This window comes from Salmo salar, chromosome 13 (assembly GCF_965601325.2).
Source record: "Salmo salar chromosome 13, fSalSal1, whole genome shotgun sequence".
NCBI classification, from domain to species: Eukaryota; Metazoa; Chordata; class Actinopteri; order Salmoniformes; family Salmonidae; genus Salmo; species Salmo salar.
Window position 1 is genome coordinate 83,065,312 of NC_138303.1, and position 20,877 is coordinate 83,086,188.

The window sequence follows — 20,877 nt, forward strand, 5'->3', positions numbered from 1 at the left end:
AGTTGCCCCAGACCTCTCCGCCATTCCCGCAGAGTACCAGGACCTCCGGGAGGTTTTCAGTAAGGCCCGGGCCACTTCGCTTCCTCCGCACCGACCCTATGACTGCGGGATCGACCTTCTCCCAGGCACCACAGCACCCCAGGGACAAATGTATTCACTGTAGGGTCCAGAGACCAAGGCTATGGAGACCTACATCGAGGACTCCCTAGCTGCAGGATGTATCCGTTCTTCTGCCTCCCCCACCGGCGCAGGGTTCTTCTTTGTGGAGAAGAAGGACAAAACCCTGTGCCCGTGCATCGACTACCGGGGCCTCAATGACATCCCGGTTAAGAACCGCAACCCCCTACCACTCATATCCTCGGCCTTCGAGCCACTCCAGGGGGCCACCATTTTCTCCAAGTTGGACCTTCGGAACGCCTACCACCTGGTGCGGATACGGGAAGGGGACGAGTGGAAGACTGCCTTCAACACGGCCAGCAGTCACTACGAATATCTAGCCATGCCATTTGGTATAACCAACGCTCCAGCTGTGTTCCAGGCCCTGGTTAATGACGTTCTCCGCGACCTGTTGAACAGGTTCGTATTCTTCTACCTCGACGATATCCTCGTTTTCTCCCACTCAGCCCAAGAATACGTGCTCCACATCTAACAGGTCCTCCAGCGCCTCCTGGAGAACCAGATTTTTGTGAAAGCGGAAAAGTGTGTTTCACCATCCCCTTCCTCAGTTAAATCATCACTGCTGGGAATGTACAGATGGATACCGGAAAGGTGCGTCCAGAGTGCAGCTGCAACGCTTCCTGGGATTTGCCCATTTTTATTGCCGCTGTATCTGGGGTTACAGCACCCTGGCTTCCCCCCTGTCATCACTCACCTCATCCAAGGTTCCGTGCATGTGGTCCCCAGCTGCTGACCGAGCGTTCCGGGACCTCAAGCACCGCTTCACCACAGCTCCCATATTAGTTCATCCTGACCCGTCCCGTCAGTTTGTGGTGGAGGCTGACGCCTCGGATGTCGGCGCGGGGGCTGCCCTCTCCCAGTGTTCTTCCATGGACCTCAAGCTGCATCCATGCGCCTTCTTCTCCCATCGTCTTAATGCCATGGAGAGGAATTACGATGTGGGGAATTGTGAGCTTCTCATGATGAAGACGGCGTTGGAGGAGTGGAGGCACTGGTTGGTGTGGGCGGAACATCCTTTCATTGTGTGGACGGATCACAAGAACCTGGAATATCTCCGCACCGCCAAGCGTCTCAATTCCAGGCAAGCTAGGTGGCTCCTGATTTTCACCCAGTTTAACTTCTCCCTCTATTACCGCTTGGAATCCAAGAATGTCAAGCCGGATGCGCTTTCATGCTGCTATAGCCCCGCAGCTACTCCCTCGGACTACGAGACCATCCTCCCCACCTCGTGTCTGGCGGCGGCACTCAGCTGGGGAATAGAGACTCAGGTCCGTGAGACGCAGCGTTCCCAGCCAGACCCGGGGTGGGGGGGCAGATGTTTGTCCCTGACGCTATCCTCCCCTCGGTCCTGGAGCGGGCCCACTCTATAGGCTTACCTGCCACCCGGGCTCCCGTGCGACAATGCTTTTGGTGGCCTACCATGGTCCCTGACGTGTGTCCGCGTTCGTTGCCGCCTGCACAATCTGTGTGCAGAATAAAACTCCTTGGCAAGCTCTGGCTGTTCTCCTTCAACCACTTCCTGTCCCTCACCGTCCTTGGTCACACGTATCTCTGGACTTCGTGGCTGGTCTTCCCCCGTCTGATGGCAACACCATCATCCTTACAGTAGTGGACCGGTTTTCCAAGGCCGCCCGTTCCATTCCTCTCCCCAAGCTACCCTCTGTCAAAGAGACAGCTCATGGTGCAGCACGTCTTCCTGATCCATGGACTCCCGGTGGACATGGTCTCTGACTGGGGTCCTCAGTTCTCATCCCGGTTCTGGAAGGCGTTCTGCACGCTCATTGGGTCGTCGGCCAACGTGTCCTCCAGGTTCCACCCCTGTCTAACGGCCAGTCGGAGCGAGCCAATCAGGACCTGGAGATGACTCATCGCTGCCTTGTCTCCGCCAAAACCACCACCTGAAGCCAGCAACTCATGTGGGTTGAGTGCGCCCGCAACACCCTCCCCTGCTCTGTCACTGGTCTCTCGCCGTTTGAGTGTTCCCTGGGATATCTGCCCCCGATCTTCACGGAGCAAGAGGAAGAGGTCGGCATACCCTCTGCCCAGATGTTCATCCGCCGCTGTTTCCAGACCTGGAAGAGAGCTCGGTTGGCTCTTCTCAAGTCCACCTCCAGGTATCGATGACAGGCGGACCGCCACTGGCTTTTCACTAGGGATCTGCCCCTCGGGGTGGAGTCTCGCAAACTTTCGTCCCCTTCCCCATCTCCAAGATTCTTAGCCTCTCTGCTGTTCGTCTTCTGTTGCCCCATACCCTCTGTATACATCCCACTTTTCATGTGTCTAGGATTAAACCTATGTCTCACAGCCCTTTGTCGCCTGTTTCCAGGCCCACCCCTCTCCTCCGTCTCATCGACGGCCAACTAGCATACACGGTGAGGCGCCTCCTGAAGGTTTGACCGCGGGGCAGGGGATTCCAGTACCTGGTTGACTGAGAGGGTTATGGCCCAAAGGAGAGGTGCTGGGTCCCAGCTAGGGACATCCTGGACCCAAGCATCATCGCTGAGTTCCACCGTCGGCACCCCGGTCAACCAGGTATACACCCAGGTAGGATACCAGGTGGCTACTGTCACACCCTGATCTGTTTCACCTGTCTTTGTGCTTGTCTCCACCCCCCTCCTGGTGTCACCCATCTTCCCCGTTATCCCCGGTGCATTTATACCTGTGTTCTCTGTCTGTTGCCAGTTTGTTTTGTCTCGTCAAGCCAACCAGAATTATTGTTAGTTTCTGTTTCCTCTTGTTAGTTCCTGTTTTCTAGTTCTCCCGGGTTTTTGACCATTCGGCCTGCCCTGACCCTGAGCCTGCCTGCCATTCTGTACCTTACGGACTCTGCCCTGGATTACTGAAACCTGTCGTTTATCTGCCCCCTGTTTCGTAAATTAACATTTGTCACTTTGAACTGCATCGGGGTCTTATCCTGAGGTCTGATAATTTAGCTGATTTGACTATTGATTTGATTTTTGTGTCTGAATACATTTTTAAGGTTATTTTTTCTTCCAAATGATAGTACATAATGAACAGTTAGATGTATTGATAAAAAGTACACACTTCATTGGGATATAAAATGATTACCATAAAGATCAATGACAAATAACAAATATGACCATGTGTAAATACAGTAGATGAAGGCAGGGTTTTTGTAATTCTTTGTCATAATTCCTTTGTTGTGGAAAATGTATTTGGTGATCTGTCATCACCTTGATTTCCTTCCTCTTGTTTGATGGAGAGGGTTTTGACAGTGATTACTCACCTGAGACATTGCTCAACTTCCCATGCTTTAAGCGTATATAAGACAAGCCCTGGCCACACACCACACAAACAAGAAGCTCTCAAGGAAGAAGCATCATGAAGACTTTCAATCTGTGCTTACTACTAGTCAACCTGGCAATAGTGGTTTACGCTTTGCCAATATCGCCACCTACTGAAGAAGATGAAGCCCTTGCAGAGGTATGCTTTTTGTCAAATATTTTTGAAGGAAGGTCTTTATGGGTTTTACAACTGAAAATATTATGATGGAACAGATGTGTTCATGTAACTTCATATGGCTCAGTCAGGTTGAATGTGTTATATTCATAACACTGTAGTAAATGGTACTATCATTATAACATCATGCTTGCTGTGTTTTCTGTAGACGTACCTGAAGAAGTTCTTTAACCTGACGGAGGAGATGGGTCCAATGTTCAGACGGGGGCCCAGCCAGCGGAGCAGGAAAGTCAGCGAGATGCAGAGGTTCTTTGGCCTCAAGGTGACAGGAACCTTGGACGCTGAGACCGTAAAGATGATGAAGAAGCCACGCTGCGGGTTACCTGACGTCCAACTCAGCCGATTCACCACCTTCGATAACCTTAAGTGGCCGACAAACCAGCTTACCTACAGGTGAGAGGAGTGAGACAAACAAGTTGACCATGGTGAATTGATACTAAGCAAAAATAGGGTTTGTAATGTTAACATTTAGTTAGTTGCAATACCAATTAGGTTGTCTTTAAACTTTGAGAAAAACACTAAACTACACCAAACTGTTTGTTGCACTCACCACGGTAAGTCGCTCTGGATAAGAACGTCTGCTAAATGACTAAAATGTAAAAAATGTAAATGTGTCAATCATAAAGCTTTTGTATTTGCAAACATCAAATTATACACAGAGCCACTGTGAGTGACAGGCCAAAGTCAGGGTTTGCTGAACAAACCCCGAAAAAATTCATAATTGAGAAATATTTTTCTAATGTTGACTGTTGGTGTATTGTCTTTTTCAGAATTGAGAACTACACTCCTGACATGTCTGTGGCTGAGGTGGACAACTCTATAGAGAGAGCACTACAGGTGTGGGCTAAGGTCTCCCCCCTAAGGTTCACCCGTATCTACCGCGGCACCGCTGATATCATGATCTCCTTCGGCAACAGAAGTAAGAAACTTTTATCTTACCTAACACAATGTTAATGTGACCAACTGAAACAGAATTCATTAAATATTTAGTAAGTGTAACCTGGAATTACTTGGATGGGATTCTGAATATGTTTGTCAAAGCTACTAATATCCTATTTTAACAATAATATTGGTAAAAGACCATAGGTCTGATGCACCAACATGTCATACTCTACATGTACACTAAGAATGTATACATTTAAAGATCCACTCCATATATACATACTATCGTTCAAAAGTTTGGGGTCACTTACAAATGTCCTTGTTTTTGAAAGAAAAGCAATTTTTTTGTCCATTAAAATAACATAAAATTTATCAGAAATACAGTGTAGACATTGTAAATGTTGTAAATGACTATTGTAGCTGGAAACGGCAGATTTTTTATGGAATATCTACATAGGCGTCCAGAGGCCCATTATCAGCAACCATCACTCCTGTGTTCCAATGTCATGTTGTGTTAGCTAATCCAAGTTAATCATTTTAAAAGGCTAATTGATCATTAGAAAACCCTTTTGCAATTATGTTAGCACAGCTGAAAACTGTTGTGGTGATTAAAGAAGCAATAAACTGGCCTTCTTTAGACTAGTTGAGTGTCTGGAGCATCAGGATTTCTGGGTTCGATTACAGGCTCAAAATGGCCAGAAACAAAGAACTTTCTTCTGAAACTCGTCAGTCTATTATTGTTCTGAGAAATGAAGGCTATTCCATGTGAGAAATTGCCAAGAAACTGAAGATCTCGTAGAACGCTGTGTACTACTCCCTTCACAGAACAGCGCAAACTGTCTCTAACCAGAATAGAAAGAGGAATGAGAGGCCCCGGTGCACAACTGAGCAAGAGGACAAGTACATTAGAGTGTCTAGTTTGAGAAACAGACGCCTCACAAGTCCTCAACTGGCAGCTTCGTTAAATAGTACCCGCATAACACCAGTCTCAATGCCAACAGTGAAGAGGCGACTCCAGGATGCTGGCCTTCTAGGCAGAGTTACAAAGAAAAATACATATCTCGGACTGGCCAATAAAAAGAAAAGATTAAGATGGACAAAACAACACAGACACTGGACAGAGGAAGGTTGGAAAAAGTGTTATTGACAGACAAATCTAAGTTTGAGGTGTTCGGATCACAAAGAAGAACATTAGTGAGAGGCAGAAAAAAGGAAAAGATGCTAGAGGAGTGCCTGACACCATCTGTCAAGCATGGTGGAGGCAATGTGATGGTATGGGGGTGTTTTGGTGGTGGTAAAGTGGGAGATTGTACAGGGTAAAAGGGATCATGAAGAAAGAAGGTTATCACTCCATTTTGCAACGCCATGCCATACCCTGTGGACGGAGCTTAATTGGAGCCAATTTCCTCCTACAACAGGACAATGACCCAAAGCACAGCGCCAAAATATGCAAGAACTATTTAGGGAAGAAGCAGTCAGCTGGTATTCTGTCTATAATGGAGTGGCCAGCACAGTCACCGGATCTCAACCCTATTGAGCTGTTGTGGGAGCAGCTTGACCGTATGGTACGTAAGAAGAGCACATCAAGCCAATTCAACATGTGGGAGGTTCTTCAGGAAGCATGGGGTGAAATATCTTCAGATTACCTCAACAAATTGACAACTAGAATGCCAAAGGTCTGCAAGGCTGTAATTGCTGCAAATGGAGGATTCCTTGACGAAAGCAAAGTTTGAAGGACACAATTATTATTTCAATTAAAAATCATTATTTATAACCTTGTCAACGCCTATACTATATTTCTTATTAATTTTGCAACTCATTTCATGCAACTCATTTCACATCTCTAAGTGACCCCATACTTTTGAACCGTAGTGTATATAAACTCAGCAAAAAAGAAACTTCCTCTCACTGTGTCAACTGTGTTTATTTTCAGCAAACTTATCATGTGTAAATATTTGTATGAACATAACAAGATTCAACAACTGAGACATAAACTGAACAAGTTCCACAGACATGGAATAATGTGTCCCTGAACAAAGGGGGGGTCAAAATCAAAAGTAACAGTCAGTGTCTGGTGTGGCCACCCACTGCAGTAAGTACTGCAGTGCATCTCCTCCTCATGGACTGCACCAGATTTGCCAGTTCTTGCTGTGAGATGTTACCCCACTCTTCCACCAAGGCACCTGCAAGTTCCCGGATATTTCTGGGGGAATGGCCCTAGCCCTCACCCTCCGATTCCAACAGGTCCCAGATGTGCTCAATGGGATTGAAATCCGGGCTCTTTGCTGGCCATGGCAGAACACTGACATTCCTGTCTTCCAGGAAATTACGCACAGAACGAGCAGTATGGCTGGTGGCATTGTCATGCTGGAAGGTCATGAGCCTGCAGGAAAGGGTACCACATGAGGGAGGAGGATGTCTTTCCTGTAACGCACAGTGTTGAGATTGCCTGCAATGACAACAAGCTCAGTCCGATGATGCTGTGACACACAGACCCAGACCATGACGGACACTCCACCTCCAAATCGATCCCGCTCCAGAGTACAGGCCTCGGTGTAATGCTCATTCCTTCGACGATAAGCGTGAATCCGAACATCACCCCTGGGGAGACAAAACCGCGAGTTGTTAGTGAAGAGCACTTTTTGCCAGTCCTATCTGGTCCAGCAACGGTGGGTTTGTGCCCATAGGCGACATTGTTGCCGGTGATGTCTGGTGAGGACCTGCCTTACAACAGGCCTACAAGCTCTCAGTCCAGCCTCTCTCAGCCTATTGCGGACAGTCTGAGCACTGATGGAGAGATTGTGCGTTCTTGTTGTAACTCGGGCAGTTGTTGTTGCCATCCTGTACCTGTCCCACAGGTGTGATGTTCATGTGTACCGATCCTGTGCAGGTGTTGTTACACGTGGTCTGCCACTGCGAGGACGATCAGCTGTCCGTCCTGTCTCCCTGTAGCGCTGTCTTAGGCATCTCACAGTACGGACATTGCAATTTATTGCCCTGGCCACATCTGCAGTCCTTATGCCTCTTTGCAGCATGCCTAAGGCACATTCACGCAGATGAGCAGGGACCCTGGGCATCTTTCTTTTGGTGTTTTTCAGAGTCAGTAGAAAGGCCTCTTTAGTGTCCTAGGTTTTCATAACTGTGACCTTAAAACTGTTAGTGACTTAACGACCGCTCCACAGGTGCATGTTCATTAATTGTTTATGGTTCATTGAATAAGCATAGGAAACAGTGTTTAAACATTTTACAATGAAGATCTGTGAAGTTATTTGGATTTTTACAAATTATCTTTGAAAGACAGGTCCCTGAAAAAGGAATGTTTCTTTCTTTGCTGAGTTTATATATACATATTTCAATTTCTTTGTTGAAAAACATAATTCCAAGTATAAAAAGTAGAGTAAAATCAGTCGTGGTAAAAGTTAAGATACCTTAAGAGAAAATTACTCAAATAAAAGTGAAAGTCATCAAGTAAAATATTACTTTAGTAAAAGTCTAAAAGTATTTGGTTTTGAATATACTTAAGTATCAAAAGTATATGTCATTGCTAAAATATACTTAAGTATTGAAAGTAAAAGAATAAATAATTTAAAATTCTCTATATTAAACAAACTAGATGGCATCATTTTCATGTTTTTTTATTCACGGATAACCAGGGGCACAATCCAACACTCGGACAAAAGAAGCAGTGTTTAGTGAGTCCACCAGATCAGAGGCAATAGGGATGACCAGGGATGTTCTGTTGATAAGTGTGTGAATTTGGCCATTTTCCTGTCCTGCTAGTCATTCAAAATGTAATGAGTACTTTTGGGTGTCAGGGAAAATCTATGGAGTAAAAAGTACATTTTCTTTAGGAATGTAGTGAAGTAAAAGTAAATATAAAATATAAAAAGTAAAGTACAGGTACCCCAAAAAATGACTTAAATAGTACTTTAAAGTAATTTTACTTCAGTACTTTACACCACTGAGTAAAGTACACACACTTAATAAGGGTGAAAAACCTTTATTTTTTTGTTGACACTATTGCTAAATTCAGTTGGTCTGGTGGGTGCACTCTGATATCAGTGGCCTCCCCCTTGCTTATGGCAACAACAGAGGAGCAATAGTGGACAAAAGAGGAAAGGCCAACCCCCCAACTTGTGCCATTTAATTAGGAGCCCTGCACCATCTACTAAAATGCACCTTTTGTGAGGTAAATCAGGTGATAACTGAGGTGCTAGGGAGGCTGAAGTGGGTCTTCAAAACTGAAACATGAAAGACAGACAGACACTTAAAAGGCTCTCAGGATGTTTGAGTAGCAGGATTAGAAAGGGAGAGCGGGAGATACCTGTGGAGGATCCACTCTTTACATTCCTCCTGTCAGAGCACAGTGCAGGTATATTCAGACATTATGACAGTGTTCCCTGGCTAAAAGCCTTGAAACAGAGGGACACCCTACGCCCCATCCCACTTACATAACCAACATCACCACCACTCGTAAAAAAACACATGACATCAGTATCATAGCACTGCTTGTCCCCCTCACTGTAATCTGTCTACAGTTTGATGAGTTGAAAGAGTGTTATTAGAGTCACTTTGCCTTATACATTGGGCCCCTATAAGTGCATCGATTTGAGAAACTAACATAAATAATTGTAAAAAATGTATACATATGCATTTGTCCTCATCTCTGATGGCTTCTACTATTATTTCTCCTGTCTGTGTAGATCATGGTGATTTCTACCCCTTCGATGGCCCTGATGGTACCCTGGCCCATGCCTTCTCCCCCGGCGCTGACATTGGAGGAGATGCTCATTTTGATGATGACGAGTACTTCACCTTCAGCTCAACCAGAGGTGAGAACCTCTATCACAACAATAAATGTGGAACATGACTTAATTTACTACATTACGCTGTTTCAATTGTAGGACAATCCTGGGTGAAGTGTCAGGTAGCCTAGCGGTTAAGAGCATTGGGCCAGTAACAGAAAGGTTGCTGATTTGAATACCCAAGTCGACTAGGTGAAAAATATATCAATGTGCCCTTGAACAAGGCACTTAATCCTAATAGCTTTTGTAAGTCGCTCTGGTTAAAAGCATCTGCTAAAATGTAAACGTCGTGAAAATGTCCACAACAGAGTAGAAGAATGATATATTTTCATCATATAGGGTACAACCTGTTCTTGGTGGCTGCCCATGAGTTTGGCCATTCCCTGGGTCTCAGCCACTCCAACGACCCTGGAGCGCTGATGTTCCCAGTGTACAGCTACACAGAGCCCAGCACCTTCTCTCTGCCACGTGATGATGTCACCGGTATCCAGTACATATACGGTCAGTATTCAATAATCTTTTCTCTTTCTGACCTGTTTGATTTACATTTATATTGCTGTATTCCACTTCTTTTGACTGACTAACAAAAAGGCTCATGCTAATAATCTCCAAGTAACTATTTTATGAGACTTTCCAATATTGGAACCGGAACTAATGAGTATCTGTTTCCTCCAGGCCCAAACCCAGATGTTAACCCCAACCCAGATAAGCCCGACCCTACACCTGCTTCCACCCCTGACGCATGTGACCCCACCCTGGTCCTGGATGCTGTCACCACTCTGCGTGGGGAGAAGATGTTCTTCAAGGGCAGGTACAGCACATCATGTAGCCTAGATCAGATGTTCAGTGACTTATGGTAACCTACAGCTCAGACAGTCAATGAATGACACTGTTTCCCAGAGAAACAAAATGCTTGCCTTTTAATCTGTGACCCAGAGCTCTAACGTCCTGATGACCTCCCTCCATCTTCAGGTTCTTCTGGCGTATTTACCCTCAAAGCAGCAAACCACATCAGAACCTCATCAAGACTTTCTGGCCTGAACTCCCCGACAACATCAATGCTGCTTATGAGAGCCAGCTATCTGACAGAGTGTTCCTCTTTAAAGGTATTGCAGTCACCAATTGCCTCAAATTAGCCCTTGTATGGCTGTAGTCTCCACATGGTGTCTAGACAACAACTATGGAGACTACAGCCATATCAGTGCTAGCCTCACTATATGCCTGTAATGAATACTGTGTGAATACATTAACCTGTTTATTTGGAGTCATATCTCAGTAATACTCTGTCTCTGTCCCTGCAGATCGTCAGGTCTGGGCTCTCTATGGCTATGACATCGCCCCCGGCTATCCCAGAAACCTGAAGAGCTTGGGTCTGCCCAGGACCGTGAAGAAAGTTGACGCCGCCCTGTACGATGAACATTCTCGCAAGACCTTGTTCTTTGTTGGCGACAACTACTACAGGTTAGTGGAGTCTAGATTATCATTACAAGCTTTGGTAAATTTTTCTATGTACTGTATGTTGCCAATATATATTGATGTCAAGAGTATCACAATCTCACTAATATTTCTGTTACCGTAGCTACGATGAGGAAATGAAAAGCATGGACAGCGGTTTCCCCAAGCGTGTGGATGAACAGTTCCCAGGCATGACAAGCAAAGTGACTGCAGCCTTCCAAGTTCGAGGTGAGTGTGATACAGCATCTAAGCACACAACTGTGCATTACAAGCCAAGGAGACTTAAATATACAAAATATTATTTCCTACCTTCTAAAGTTTTCATTGAATATAAGAAAATCCCCTGAATAGTCCTTTTAAGTCATATTTTAGATTTTCTTGAGCATTGATAGTTTGTCAGTGTGGCATGTCGCTAACCTCTTTACCCTATATGGTTTTCAGGCTTCACCTACCTCTATAGTGGCCCCTACGTTTTTGAATACAGCATGAGGACCAGAAGACAGTTCCGTGTGCTAGGAAACAACTACTTCCTGCCTTGTTAGACCATCAACCATAATGAAATGCTTAAGAAGCAGCCGTGAACAATGATGAATTTAGCCAAATGACAAAGTTGTTTCAAACATGAAGTTGTTGTATTTTTGGGAGATTTTAGAGATTTGTTTTCTAGGAAATATTATTGCCATATATCTATTTAAATAAATATTTATGTATCTAAATTATTTTATATTTTTCTTGACTAAATAATCTGAAAACATGAATGTATTGAATGTAGGCCAAACATATTTGTACATGTTGCATATTCAAATAAATTCCAGGTTCTTGTGATTTCTTTGTTTTTAGCTTTTACTATGGTGGACTTATGGTGGAAACATTATAAAGCATAGATGTTAATTTGAACCCTTTTCTGATGAAACCTCAGACAACATTACCAAACAATTAACTTAAACAAATATACAACCAACATGTGGACATCCCTTCAAATGAGTGGATTTGGCTATTTCAGCTAGACCCGTTGCTGACAGGTGTATAAAATTGAGCACACAGCTATATGATCTCCATAGACAAACATTTGCAGAAGATTGGCCCATACTGAAGAGTTCAGTGACTTTCAACATGGCACCGTCATTTGATGCCACCTTTCCAACAAGTCAATTCGTCAAATTTCTGCCCTGTTAGAGCTGCCATGGTCAACTGTAAGTAATGTTATTGTGAAGTGGATACGTTTTGGAGCAACAACGGCTCAGCCGCAACGTGGTAGGCCACACAAGCTCACAGAACGGGACCGCTGAAGCGCATAAAAATTGCCTGTCCTCGGTTGCAACACTCACTACCGTGTTCCAAAATGCCACTGGAAGCAACGTCAGCACTATAACTGTTCGTCGGGAGCTTCATGAAATGGGTTTCCATGGTCGAGCAGCCGCACACAAGCCAAAGATCACCATGCGCAATGCCAAGCGTCGGACTCTGGAGCAGTGAAAACGCATTCTCTGGAGTGATGCATCACGCTTCACCATCTGGCAGTCCAAAAGACGATTCTGGGATTAGTGGATGCCAGGAGAACGCTACCTGCCCGAATGCATAGTGTCAACTGTAAAGTTTGGTGGAGGAGGAATAATGGTCTGGGGCTGTTTTTCAACTTTCGGGCTAGGCACCGTAGTTCCAGTGAAGAGAAATCGTATCGCTACAGCATCAATGACATTCTAGATTATTCTGTGCTTCCAACTTAGTGGCAACAGTTTGGGGAAGGCCCTATCCTGTTTCAGCATGACAATGCCCCCAGGCACAAAGCTAAGTCCATACACAAATGATCGATGTGAAAGAACTTGACCCCATTAAACACCTTTGGGATGAATTGGAACGCCGACTGTGAGCCAGGCATAATCACCCAACATCAGTGCCCGACCTCACTAATGGTCTTGTGGCTGAATGGAAGCAAGTCTCCACAGCAATGTTCCAACATCTAGTGGAAAGCCTTCCCAGAAGAGTGGAGGCTGTTGTAGCAGCAAAGGGGGGACCAACTCCATATTAATGCCCATGATTTTGAAACAAGATGTTTAAGGAGTAGGTGTCCACATACTTTTGGCCGTGTCATGAATCTATATTAGGGTACTTGAAAGCATAAAAAATGGAATGGATAATATAATAAGATAGATAGAGAATAACAATGAAGAAACACTGTAACACACCCATTTCAATTTCATTCATGCAGCACACTGATTTAGTATACCACAACTTATTGAAGTACATTATATGGTGTGTGGCTTTGATCTGGTCAGCCTAGACTGCTATGTCTTTGATTATTTTCACAGACCAATGAGTATGAGCAGTGGAAAGAAACCATGAACTTGTGTGGCAGTGCCCAGGCTAGAGAAAATGAGGTATGAATCTCCAACTCCATGTACTGCTTTGCTTGGTCAAACCCCCATTATAGTCCAGTGACACAGGACAAAATCAGAGGTAAGTGTTGCACTGATAACAATTATATGTTACGGAACGTTAGAAACAGGTTATTAGTTATCACATCAGTATGAGGCATTCTGACGAAGCAGGTGCAAGGCATTGGGGAAATGATCCTGCCTTAAAAGAGAAATCCTCTTGTCAATTAAGTTTTTAGAATTGCCTAATTCCCTGTTTCCGCTCTTTGAACTCAAAATAAACACACTGCACTAATCTGGGCAGTTACTTACAGTAGGTTAAGTGAAGCCTCAATATTGCCTACCCTGGAAGCCTGTATGTCAGACATTAGGAAGTGGATGGCGGTAAATGTTTTACTTTTAAACTCGGACAAAACAGAGATGCTAGTTCTAGGTCCCAAGAAACAAAGAGATCTGCTGTTGGATCTGACAATTAATCTTGATGGTTGTTCAGTCGTCTCAAATAAAACTATGAAGGACCTCAGCATTACTCTGGACCCTGATCTTTCTTTTGACGAACATATCAAGAATGTCTTCATAACATTGCAAAAATCTGAAACTTTTTGTCCAAAAATGATGCAGAAAAGCTAATCCATGCTTTTGTCACTTCTAGATTAGACTACTGCAATGCTCTACTCTACTGCTACCCAGATAAAGCACTAAATTATCTTCAGTTAGTGCTAAACACAGCTGCTAGAATTCTGACTAGAACCAAAAAATTTGATCATATTACTCCAGTGCTAGCCTCTCTACATTGGCCTCCTGTTAAGGCTAGGGCTGATTTCAAGGTTTTACTTGAGATAATATTCAAATTTTTGGTAACTTTAATATTCACATGGAAAAGTCCACAGACCCACTCCTAAAGGCATTCGGAGCCATCATCGACTCAGTGGGTTTTGTCCAACATGTCTCCGGACCTACTCACTGCCACAGTCATACTCTGGACCTAGTTTTGTCCCATGGAATAAATGTTGTGGATCTTAATGTTTTTCCTCATAATCCTGGACTACCGGACCACCATTTTATTACGTTTGCAATCACAACAAATAATCTGCTCAGACCCCAACCAAGGAGCATCAAAAGTCATGCTATAAATTCTCAGACAACCCAAAGATTCCTTGATGCCCTTCCAGACTCCTTCTGCCTACCCAAGGACGTCAGAGGACAAAAATCAGTTAACCACCTAACTGAGGAACTCAATTTACCCTAGATGCAGTTGCACCCCTAAAAACTAAAAACATTTGTCATAAGAAACTAGCTCCCTGGAATACAGAAAATACCCGAGCTCTGAAGCAAGCTTCCAGAAAATTGGAACGGAAATGGCGCCACACCAAACTGGAAGTCTTCCGACTAGCTTGGAAAGACAGTACCGTGCAGTATGGAAGAGCCCTCACTGCTGCTCGATCATCCTATTTTTCAAACCTAATTGAAGAAAATAAGAACAATCCGAAATTTCTTTTTGATACTGTCGCGAAGCTAACTAAAAAGCAGCATTCCCCAAGAGAGGATGGCTTTCACTTCAGCAGTAATAAATTCATGAACTTCTTTGAGGAAAAGATCATGGTCATTAGAAAGCAAATTACGGACTCCTCTTTAAATCTGCGTATTCCTCCAAAGCTCAGTTGTCCTGAATCTGCACAACTCTGCCAGGACCTAGGATCAAGGGAGACACTCAAGTGTTTTAGTACTATATCTCTTGACACAATGATGAAAATAATCATTGCCTCTAAACCTTCAAGCTGCATACTGGACCCTATTCCAACTAAACTACTGAAAGAGCTGCTTCCTGTGCTTGGCCCTCCTATGTTGAACATAATAAACGGCTCTCTATCCACCGGATGTGTACCAAACTTACTAAAAGTGGCAGTAATAAAGCCTCTCTTGAAAAAGCCAAACCTTGACCCAGAAAATATAAAAAACTATCGGCCTATATCGAATCTCCCATTCCTCTCAATTCTTTTTGAAAAAGCTGTTGCGTAGCAACTCACTGCCTTCCTGAACACAAACACTGTATATGAAATGCTTCAGTCTGGTTTTAGACCCCATCATAGCACTGAGACTGCACTTGTGAAGGTGGTAAATGACCTTTTAATGGCATCAGACCGAGGCTCTGCATCTGTCCTCGTGCTCCTAGACCTTAGTGCTGCTTTTGATACCATTGATCACCACATTCTTTTGGAGAGATTGGATACCCAAATTGGTCTACACGGACAAGTTCTGGCCCGGTTTAGATCTTATCTGTCGGAAAGATATCAGTTTGTCTCTGTGAATGGTTTGTCCTCTGACAAATCAACTGTAAATTTCGGTGTTCCTCAAAGTTCCGTTTTAGGACCACTATTGTTTTCACTATATATTTTACCACTTGAGGACGTCATTCGAAAACATAATGTTAACTTTCACTGCTATGCGGATGACACACAGCTGTAAATTTCGATGAAACATGGTGAAGCCACAAAATTGCCCTCGCTGGAAGTCTGTGTTTCAGACATAAGGAAGTGGATGGCTGCTAACTTTCTACTTTCAAACTCGGACAAAACAGAGATGCTTGTTCTAGGTCCCAAGAAACAAAGAGATCTTCTGTTGAATCTGACAATTAATCTTGATGGTTGTACAGTCGTCTCAAATAAAACTATGAAGGACCTCGGCGTTACTCTGGACCCTGATCTCTCTTATGTCGAACATATCAAGATTGTTTCAAGAACAGCTTTTTTCCATCTGCGGTAACATTGCAAAAATCTGACATTTTCTGTCCAACATTGATGCAGAAAAATTAATCCATGGTTTTGTTACTTCTAGGTTAGACTACTGCAATGCTCTACTTTCCTGCTACCCGGATAAAGCACTAAATCAACTTTAGCTAGTGCTAAATACGGCTGCTAGAATCCTGACTAGAGCCAAAAATATTAATCATATTACTCCAGTGCTAGCCTCTCTACACTGGCTTCCTGTTAAGGCAAGGGCTGATTTCAAGGATTTACTGCTAACCTATAAAGCATTACATGGGCTTGCTCCTACCTATCTTTCCGATTTGGTCCTGCCGTACATACCTACACGTACGCTATGGTCACAAGACGCAGGCCTCCTAATTGTCCCTAGAATTTCTAAGCAAACAGCTGGAGCCAGGGCTTTCTCCTATAGAGCTACATTTTTATGGAACGGTCTGCCTACCCATGTGAGAGACGCAGACTCGGTCTCAACCTTTGTCTTTATTGAAGACTCATCTCTTGTTTGGCCCTGTCCGGGGGTATCATTGGATGGGGCCACAGTGTCTTCTGATCCCTCCTGTCTCAGCCTCCAGTATTTATGCTGCAGTAGTTTATGTGTCGGGGGGCTAGGGTCAGTCTGTTACATCTGGAGTATTTCTCTTGTCTTATCCGGTGTCCTGTGTGAATTTAAATATGCTCTCTCTAATTCTCTCTTTCTCTCTTTCTGTCTTTCTCTCGGAGGACCTGAGCCCTAGGACCATGCCTCAGGACTACCTGGCATGATGACTCCTTGCTGTCCCCAGTCCACCTGGCCGTGCTGCTGCTCCAGTTTCAACTGTTCTGCCTGCGGCTATGGAACCCTGACCTGTTCACCGGACGTGCTTGTTGCACCCTCGACAACTACTATGATTATTATTATTTGACCATGCTGGTCATTTATGAACATTTTAACATCTTGACCATGTTCTGTTATAATATCCACCCTGCACAGCCAGAAGAGGACTGGCCACCCCTCATAGCCTGATTCCTCTCTAGGTTTCTTCCTAGGTTTTTGGCCTTTCTAGGGAGTTTTTCCTAGGGAGTTTTTCCTAGCCACCGTGCTTCTTTCACATGCATTGCTTGCTGTTTGGGGTTTTAGGCTGGGTTTCTGTACAGCACTTTGAGATATCAGCTGATGTACGAAGGGCTATATAAATAAATTTGATTTGATTTGATATCTTCAGTAGGTCCTATTATTGAGTGTAGTCTGACCCAGGAGTGTGAAGGTGAACGGAAAGGCACTGGAGCAACGAACTGCCCTTGCTGTCTATGCCTAGCCGGTTCTCCTCTCTCCACTGGGATTCTCTGCCTCTAACCCTATTACAGGGGCCGAGTCACTGGCTTACTGGTGCTCTTCCATGCCGTCCCTAGGAGTGGTGCGTCACTTGAGTGGGTTGAGTCACTGACGTGGTCTTCCGGTCTGAGCTGGCGCCCCCCCTTGGGTTGTGCCGTGGCGGAGATCTTTGTGGGCTATACTCGGCCTTGTCTCAGGATGGTAAGTTGGTGGTTGAAGATATCCCTCTAGTGGTGTGGGGGCTGTGCTTTGGCAAAGTGGGTGGGGTTATATCTTGCCTGTTTGGCCCTGTCCGGGGGTATCATCGGATGGGGCCACAGTGTCTCCTGACCACTCTTGCCTCAGCCTCCAGTATTTATGCTGCAGTAGTTTATGTGTCAGGTGGCTAGGGTCAGTCTGTTATATCTGGCGTATTTCTCCTGTCTTATCCGGTGTCCTGTGTGAATTTAAGTATGCTCTCTCTAATTCTTTCTTTCTTTCTTTCTTTCTTTCTTTCTTTCTTTCTTTCTTTCTTTCTTTCTTTCTTTCTTTCTTTCTTTCTTTCTTTCTTTCTTTCTTTCTTTATTTCTTTCTTTCTTTCTTTCTTTCTTTCTTTCTTTCTTTCTTTCTTTCTTTCTTTCTTTCTTTCTTTCTTTCTTTCTTTCTTTCTCTCTCTCTCTCTTGGAGGACCTGAGCCCTAGGACCATGCCTCAAGACTACCTGGCATGATGACTCCTTGTTGTCCCCAGTCCACCTGGCCGTGCTGCTGCTCCAGTTTCAACTGTTCTGCCTGCGGCTATGGAACCCTGACCTGTTCACTGTGATCACTATTATTTGACCATGCTGGTCATTTATGAACATTTGAACATCTTGGCCATGTTCTGTTATAATCTCCACCCGGCACAGCCAGAAGAGGACTGGCCACCCCTCATAGCCTGGTTCCTCTCTAGGTTTCTTCCTAGGTTTTGGCCTTTCTAGGGAGTTTTTCCTAGCCAGCGTGCTTCTACACCTGCATTGCTTGCTGTTTGGGGTTTTAGTTTCTGTACAGCACTTTGATATATTAGCTGATGTAAGAAGGGCTATATAAATACATTTGATTTGATTTAGTGGTGTGGGGGCTGTGCTTTGGCAAAGTGGGTAGGGTTATAACCTGCCTCGTTGGCCCTGTCCGGGGGACGGGGCCACAGTGTCCCCAGACCCACCCGTCTCAGTATTCAGTATCTATGCTGCAATAGTCTATGTGCCGGGGGGGGGGGGGGGGGGTGGGTCAGTCTGTTATATCTGGTGTATTTCTCCTGTCTTATCTGGTGTCCTGTGTGAATTTAAGTATGCTCCCTCTAATTCTCTCCCTCACTTCCTGGAGGACCTGAGCTCTAGGAGCAAACCCCAAAGGAAAACAGGCTGCCTAAGTATGACTCCCAATCTGCAACAACGATGTACAGCTGTCCCTGATTGAGAGCCATACCAGGCCAAAATAAAGAAATACAAAGCATAGAAAAACGGACATAGAATGCCCACCCAAATCACACCCTGACCAAACCTAAATAGAGACATAAAAAAGGCTCTCTCAGGTCAGGGCGTGACAGATTTAATTAACCTGCAACTTTAAATAATAAGCAAGCAATATAATTATTTTCTTCTCAATCCTTTTCTAATGTTTTTATATGTAGTGTAAATTTCAGTGTGTATCCTGTATGTTAGAGGCTGTATGCAAATTTGCTGTATTCCGCATCAGGACATCAGAAGCCAGCCATACAGTATAATGGTAACGCATCCTTAGTCTTGCCTGTCTGGGCATGAGCAAACATTTGCAGGGAAACCTCTCTCCCCTCTGGCTATTCTTGTACTTTAACATGTCCTTCAAAGCCTACTTAAAGTACTTTAGATTGACAGTTGTGCATATCACAGGGCTCTTGGTGTAGGAGTGAGTGTCAGATTAGCTACACGTCATTTGGGGGATTCAAGATTTTCCTCAGTTTTCCAATCCAGATCTAACAGCTGACTCACGTATTCCCTGGCCAATGTTGTTGTCCAGCACCCCCCACCCCCTCTCTAACAGCAATACTGTACTTCCCTAATGGCAATAGCCAGCTAAAACACACCAACCTAACTTGCTTTTATTTGTTTGATCACAGAGAGAAGTAAAGTTCTTCATACTTGATATGACGTTTTTAACCCTAACCAAATTTGGTATGCATCCGACTTTGGTATACAACATTTGCATTCGTCGTTTTGGTTTGTGCTGGAAGTAGGCATTGATCAATGCTAAATATTAAATTAAAATCTTCTTACCATCACATCTTCTTACCATCACATCTAAGCTAATATGACACAATTTTCGATGAAAATGTGATGGAGGTAGGCTACACAACACACGCTCGCCTTCCGTCATGTTCCATTCATGTCTGGTCTAGGTTATTGGCAAACAGTTAATTCTCATAGGCTCCATTACACCATCGGCTGACCAAGAGTGATATAGCCTTTAATTGTTCACAGATAAAATAATGACAAATCAAATCAAACTTTGTCACATGCGCCGAATACAACAAGTGTAGACTACCGTGAAATGCTTACTTACAAGCACTTAACCAACAGTGCAGTTCAAGAAGAGACAGTGCAGTTCAAGAAGAGCCAACAAGAGGCAACGCATAAAACATATAATAGCAGTTATATCACAGTTGTAACCTGTGTATTATGAAGTGAAATGGTTGATTACGCAAGGTAAGCAATTAGATCATTATAAGCGATGAGTCTATAGGCTACACATCAGTCATAATAACTGTATATCAGTGAGCCAAGAATGATGCTTCATGTGCGTAAAGTACCAAGTAGCAATTGCCAAATACATGAGTGCAGAGATGTCATCAGTGTTCTAGCCAAAGCTTCAAAGATTCTTGTGAAATTGTTTTGTGGAATGAGATTTGGATTAACCTTGCTGTCTGTCTCTCTGACATTTGCAACATTGTTTCAATATTGAAATTCGATCTCCAGCCAGTCGAAATCATGAATTAGTATAATTTTTATTGATATATTTTGATATATACAAAGAAATGTCAATAGAAAAACACAAAATGTCATTCCAGCTTAATTAAGTTTAGCTGTGTAGTTGGCTCTCTCTTCAGAACAGCGGCCTGGCAAGAAAGCACATTTCCTATACCAGGCGAAATCGCACACCATTAGCTCATTGTTATGGATGTATTCCCCCCCAAAAATCACTAGAAAACAGCATAAACAAACGCAAATGCAGCTACTTTGCTGTTATTCTGGCTGTGCTGTTGGCTAGCTAGCAAGCAAGGGATAAGAACATTGCTAGCCATCATTGGTAATGGAACATTTAGAACGAACGACTGGGCCGCGTCCATAGAGGGCTTGCAGTTGATATAAAACGCCTCCTGGTGGCCATGTTGGAAGACCACCGCATTAATTCTTCTGACAACCACAACCGAGTGGCTACCTCAAACTGCATGACAACAGTGCCTAAAACTAGTTGATTCATCACCACGGTCATTTTCTCTGGAGAATGTGGCTGCTCTAACAAGGCAGGAAAGACAACAGGATTTTTATTTTTTTTACAGATTCCCCACAATCATGAAACACCTTTGTTGACACGAATGACATAAGACTCAAGAAGTCAGAAAAGCTAAGAA

The 20,877-nt window shown here is 44.1% G+C and overlaps 1 protein-coding gene across 1 annotated transcript in view; it reads left to right on the forward strand.

The window, feature by feature from the left end:
* The window catches only part of mmp30 (matrix metallopeptidase 30), a 51,607-nt gene that overhangs the window by 2,609 nt on the left and 28,121 nt on the right, over positions 1 to 20,877 (forward strand). Inside the window, exons 3-14 of the mRNA XM_082960373.1 lie at positions 3,555 to 3,621; positions 3,806 to 4,050; positions 4,428 to 4,576; positions 9,243 to 9,371; positions 9,684 to 9,845; positions 10,020 to 10,155; positions 10,317 to 10,450; positions 10,646 to 10,805; positions 10,924 to 11,027; positions 11,241 to 11,331; positions 12,504 to 12,534; positions 13,479 to 13,487. Of these exons, the coding sequence (XP_082816499.1) occupies positions 3,555 to 3,621; positions 3,806 to 4,050; positions 4,428 to 4,576; positions 9,243 to 9,371; positions 9,684 to 9,845; positions 10,020 to 10,155; positions 10,317 to 10,450; positions 10,646 to 10,805; positions 10,924 to 11,027; positions 11,241 to 11,331; positions 12,504 to 12,534; positions 13,479 to 13,487 (1,417 nt within the window). The remainder of the gene's footprint in view (positions 1 to 3,554; positions 3,622 to 3,805; positions 4,051 to 4,427; positions 4,577 to 9,242; positions 9,372 to 9,683; positions 9,846 to 10,019; positions 10,156 to 10,316; positions 10,451 to 10,645; positions 10,806 to 10,923; positions 11,028 to 11,240; positions 11,332 to 12,503; positions 12,535 to 13,478; positions 13,488 to 20,877) is intronic.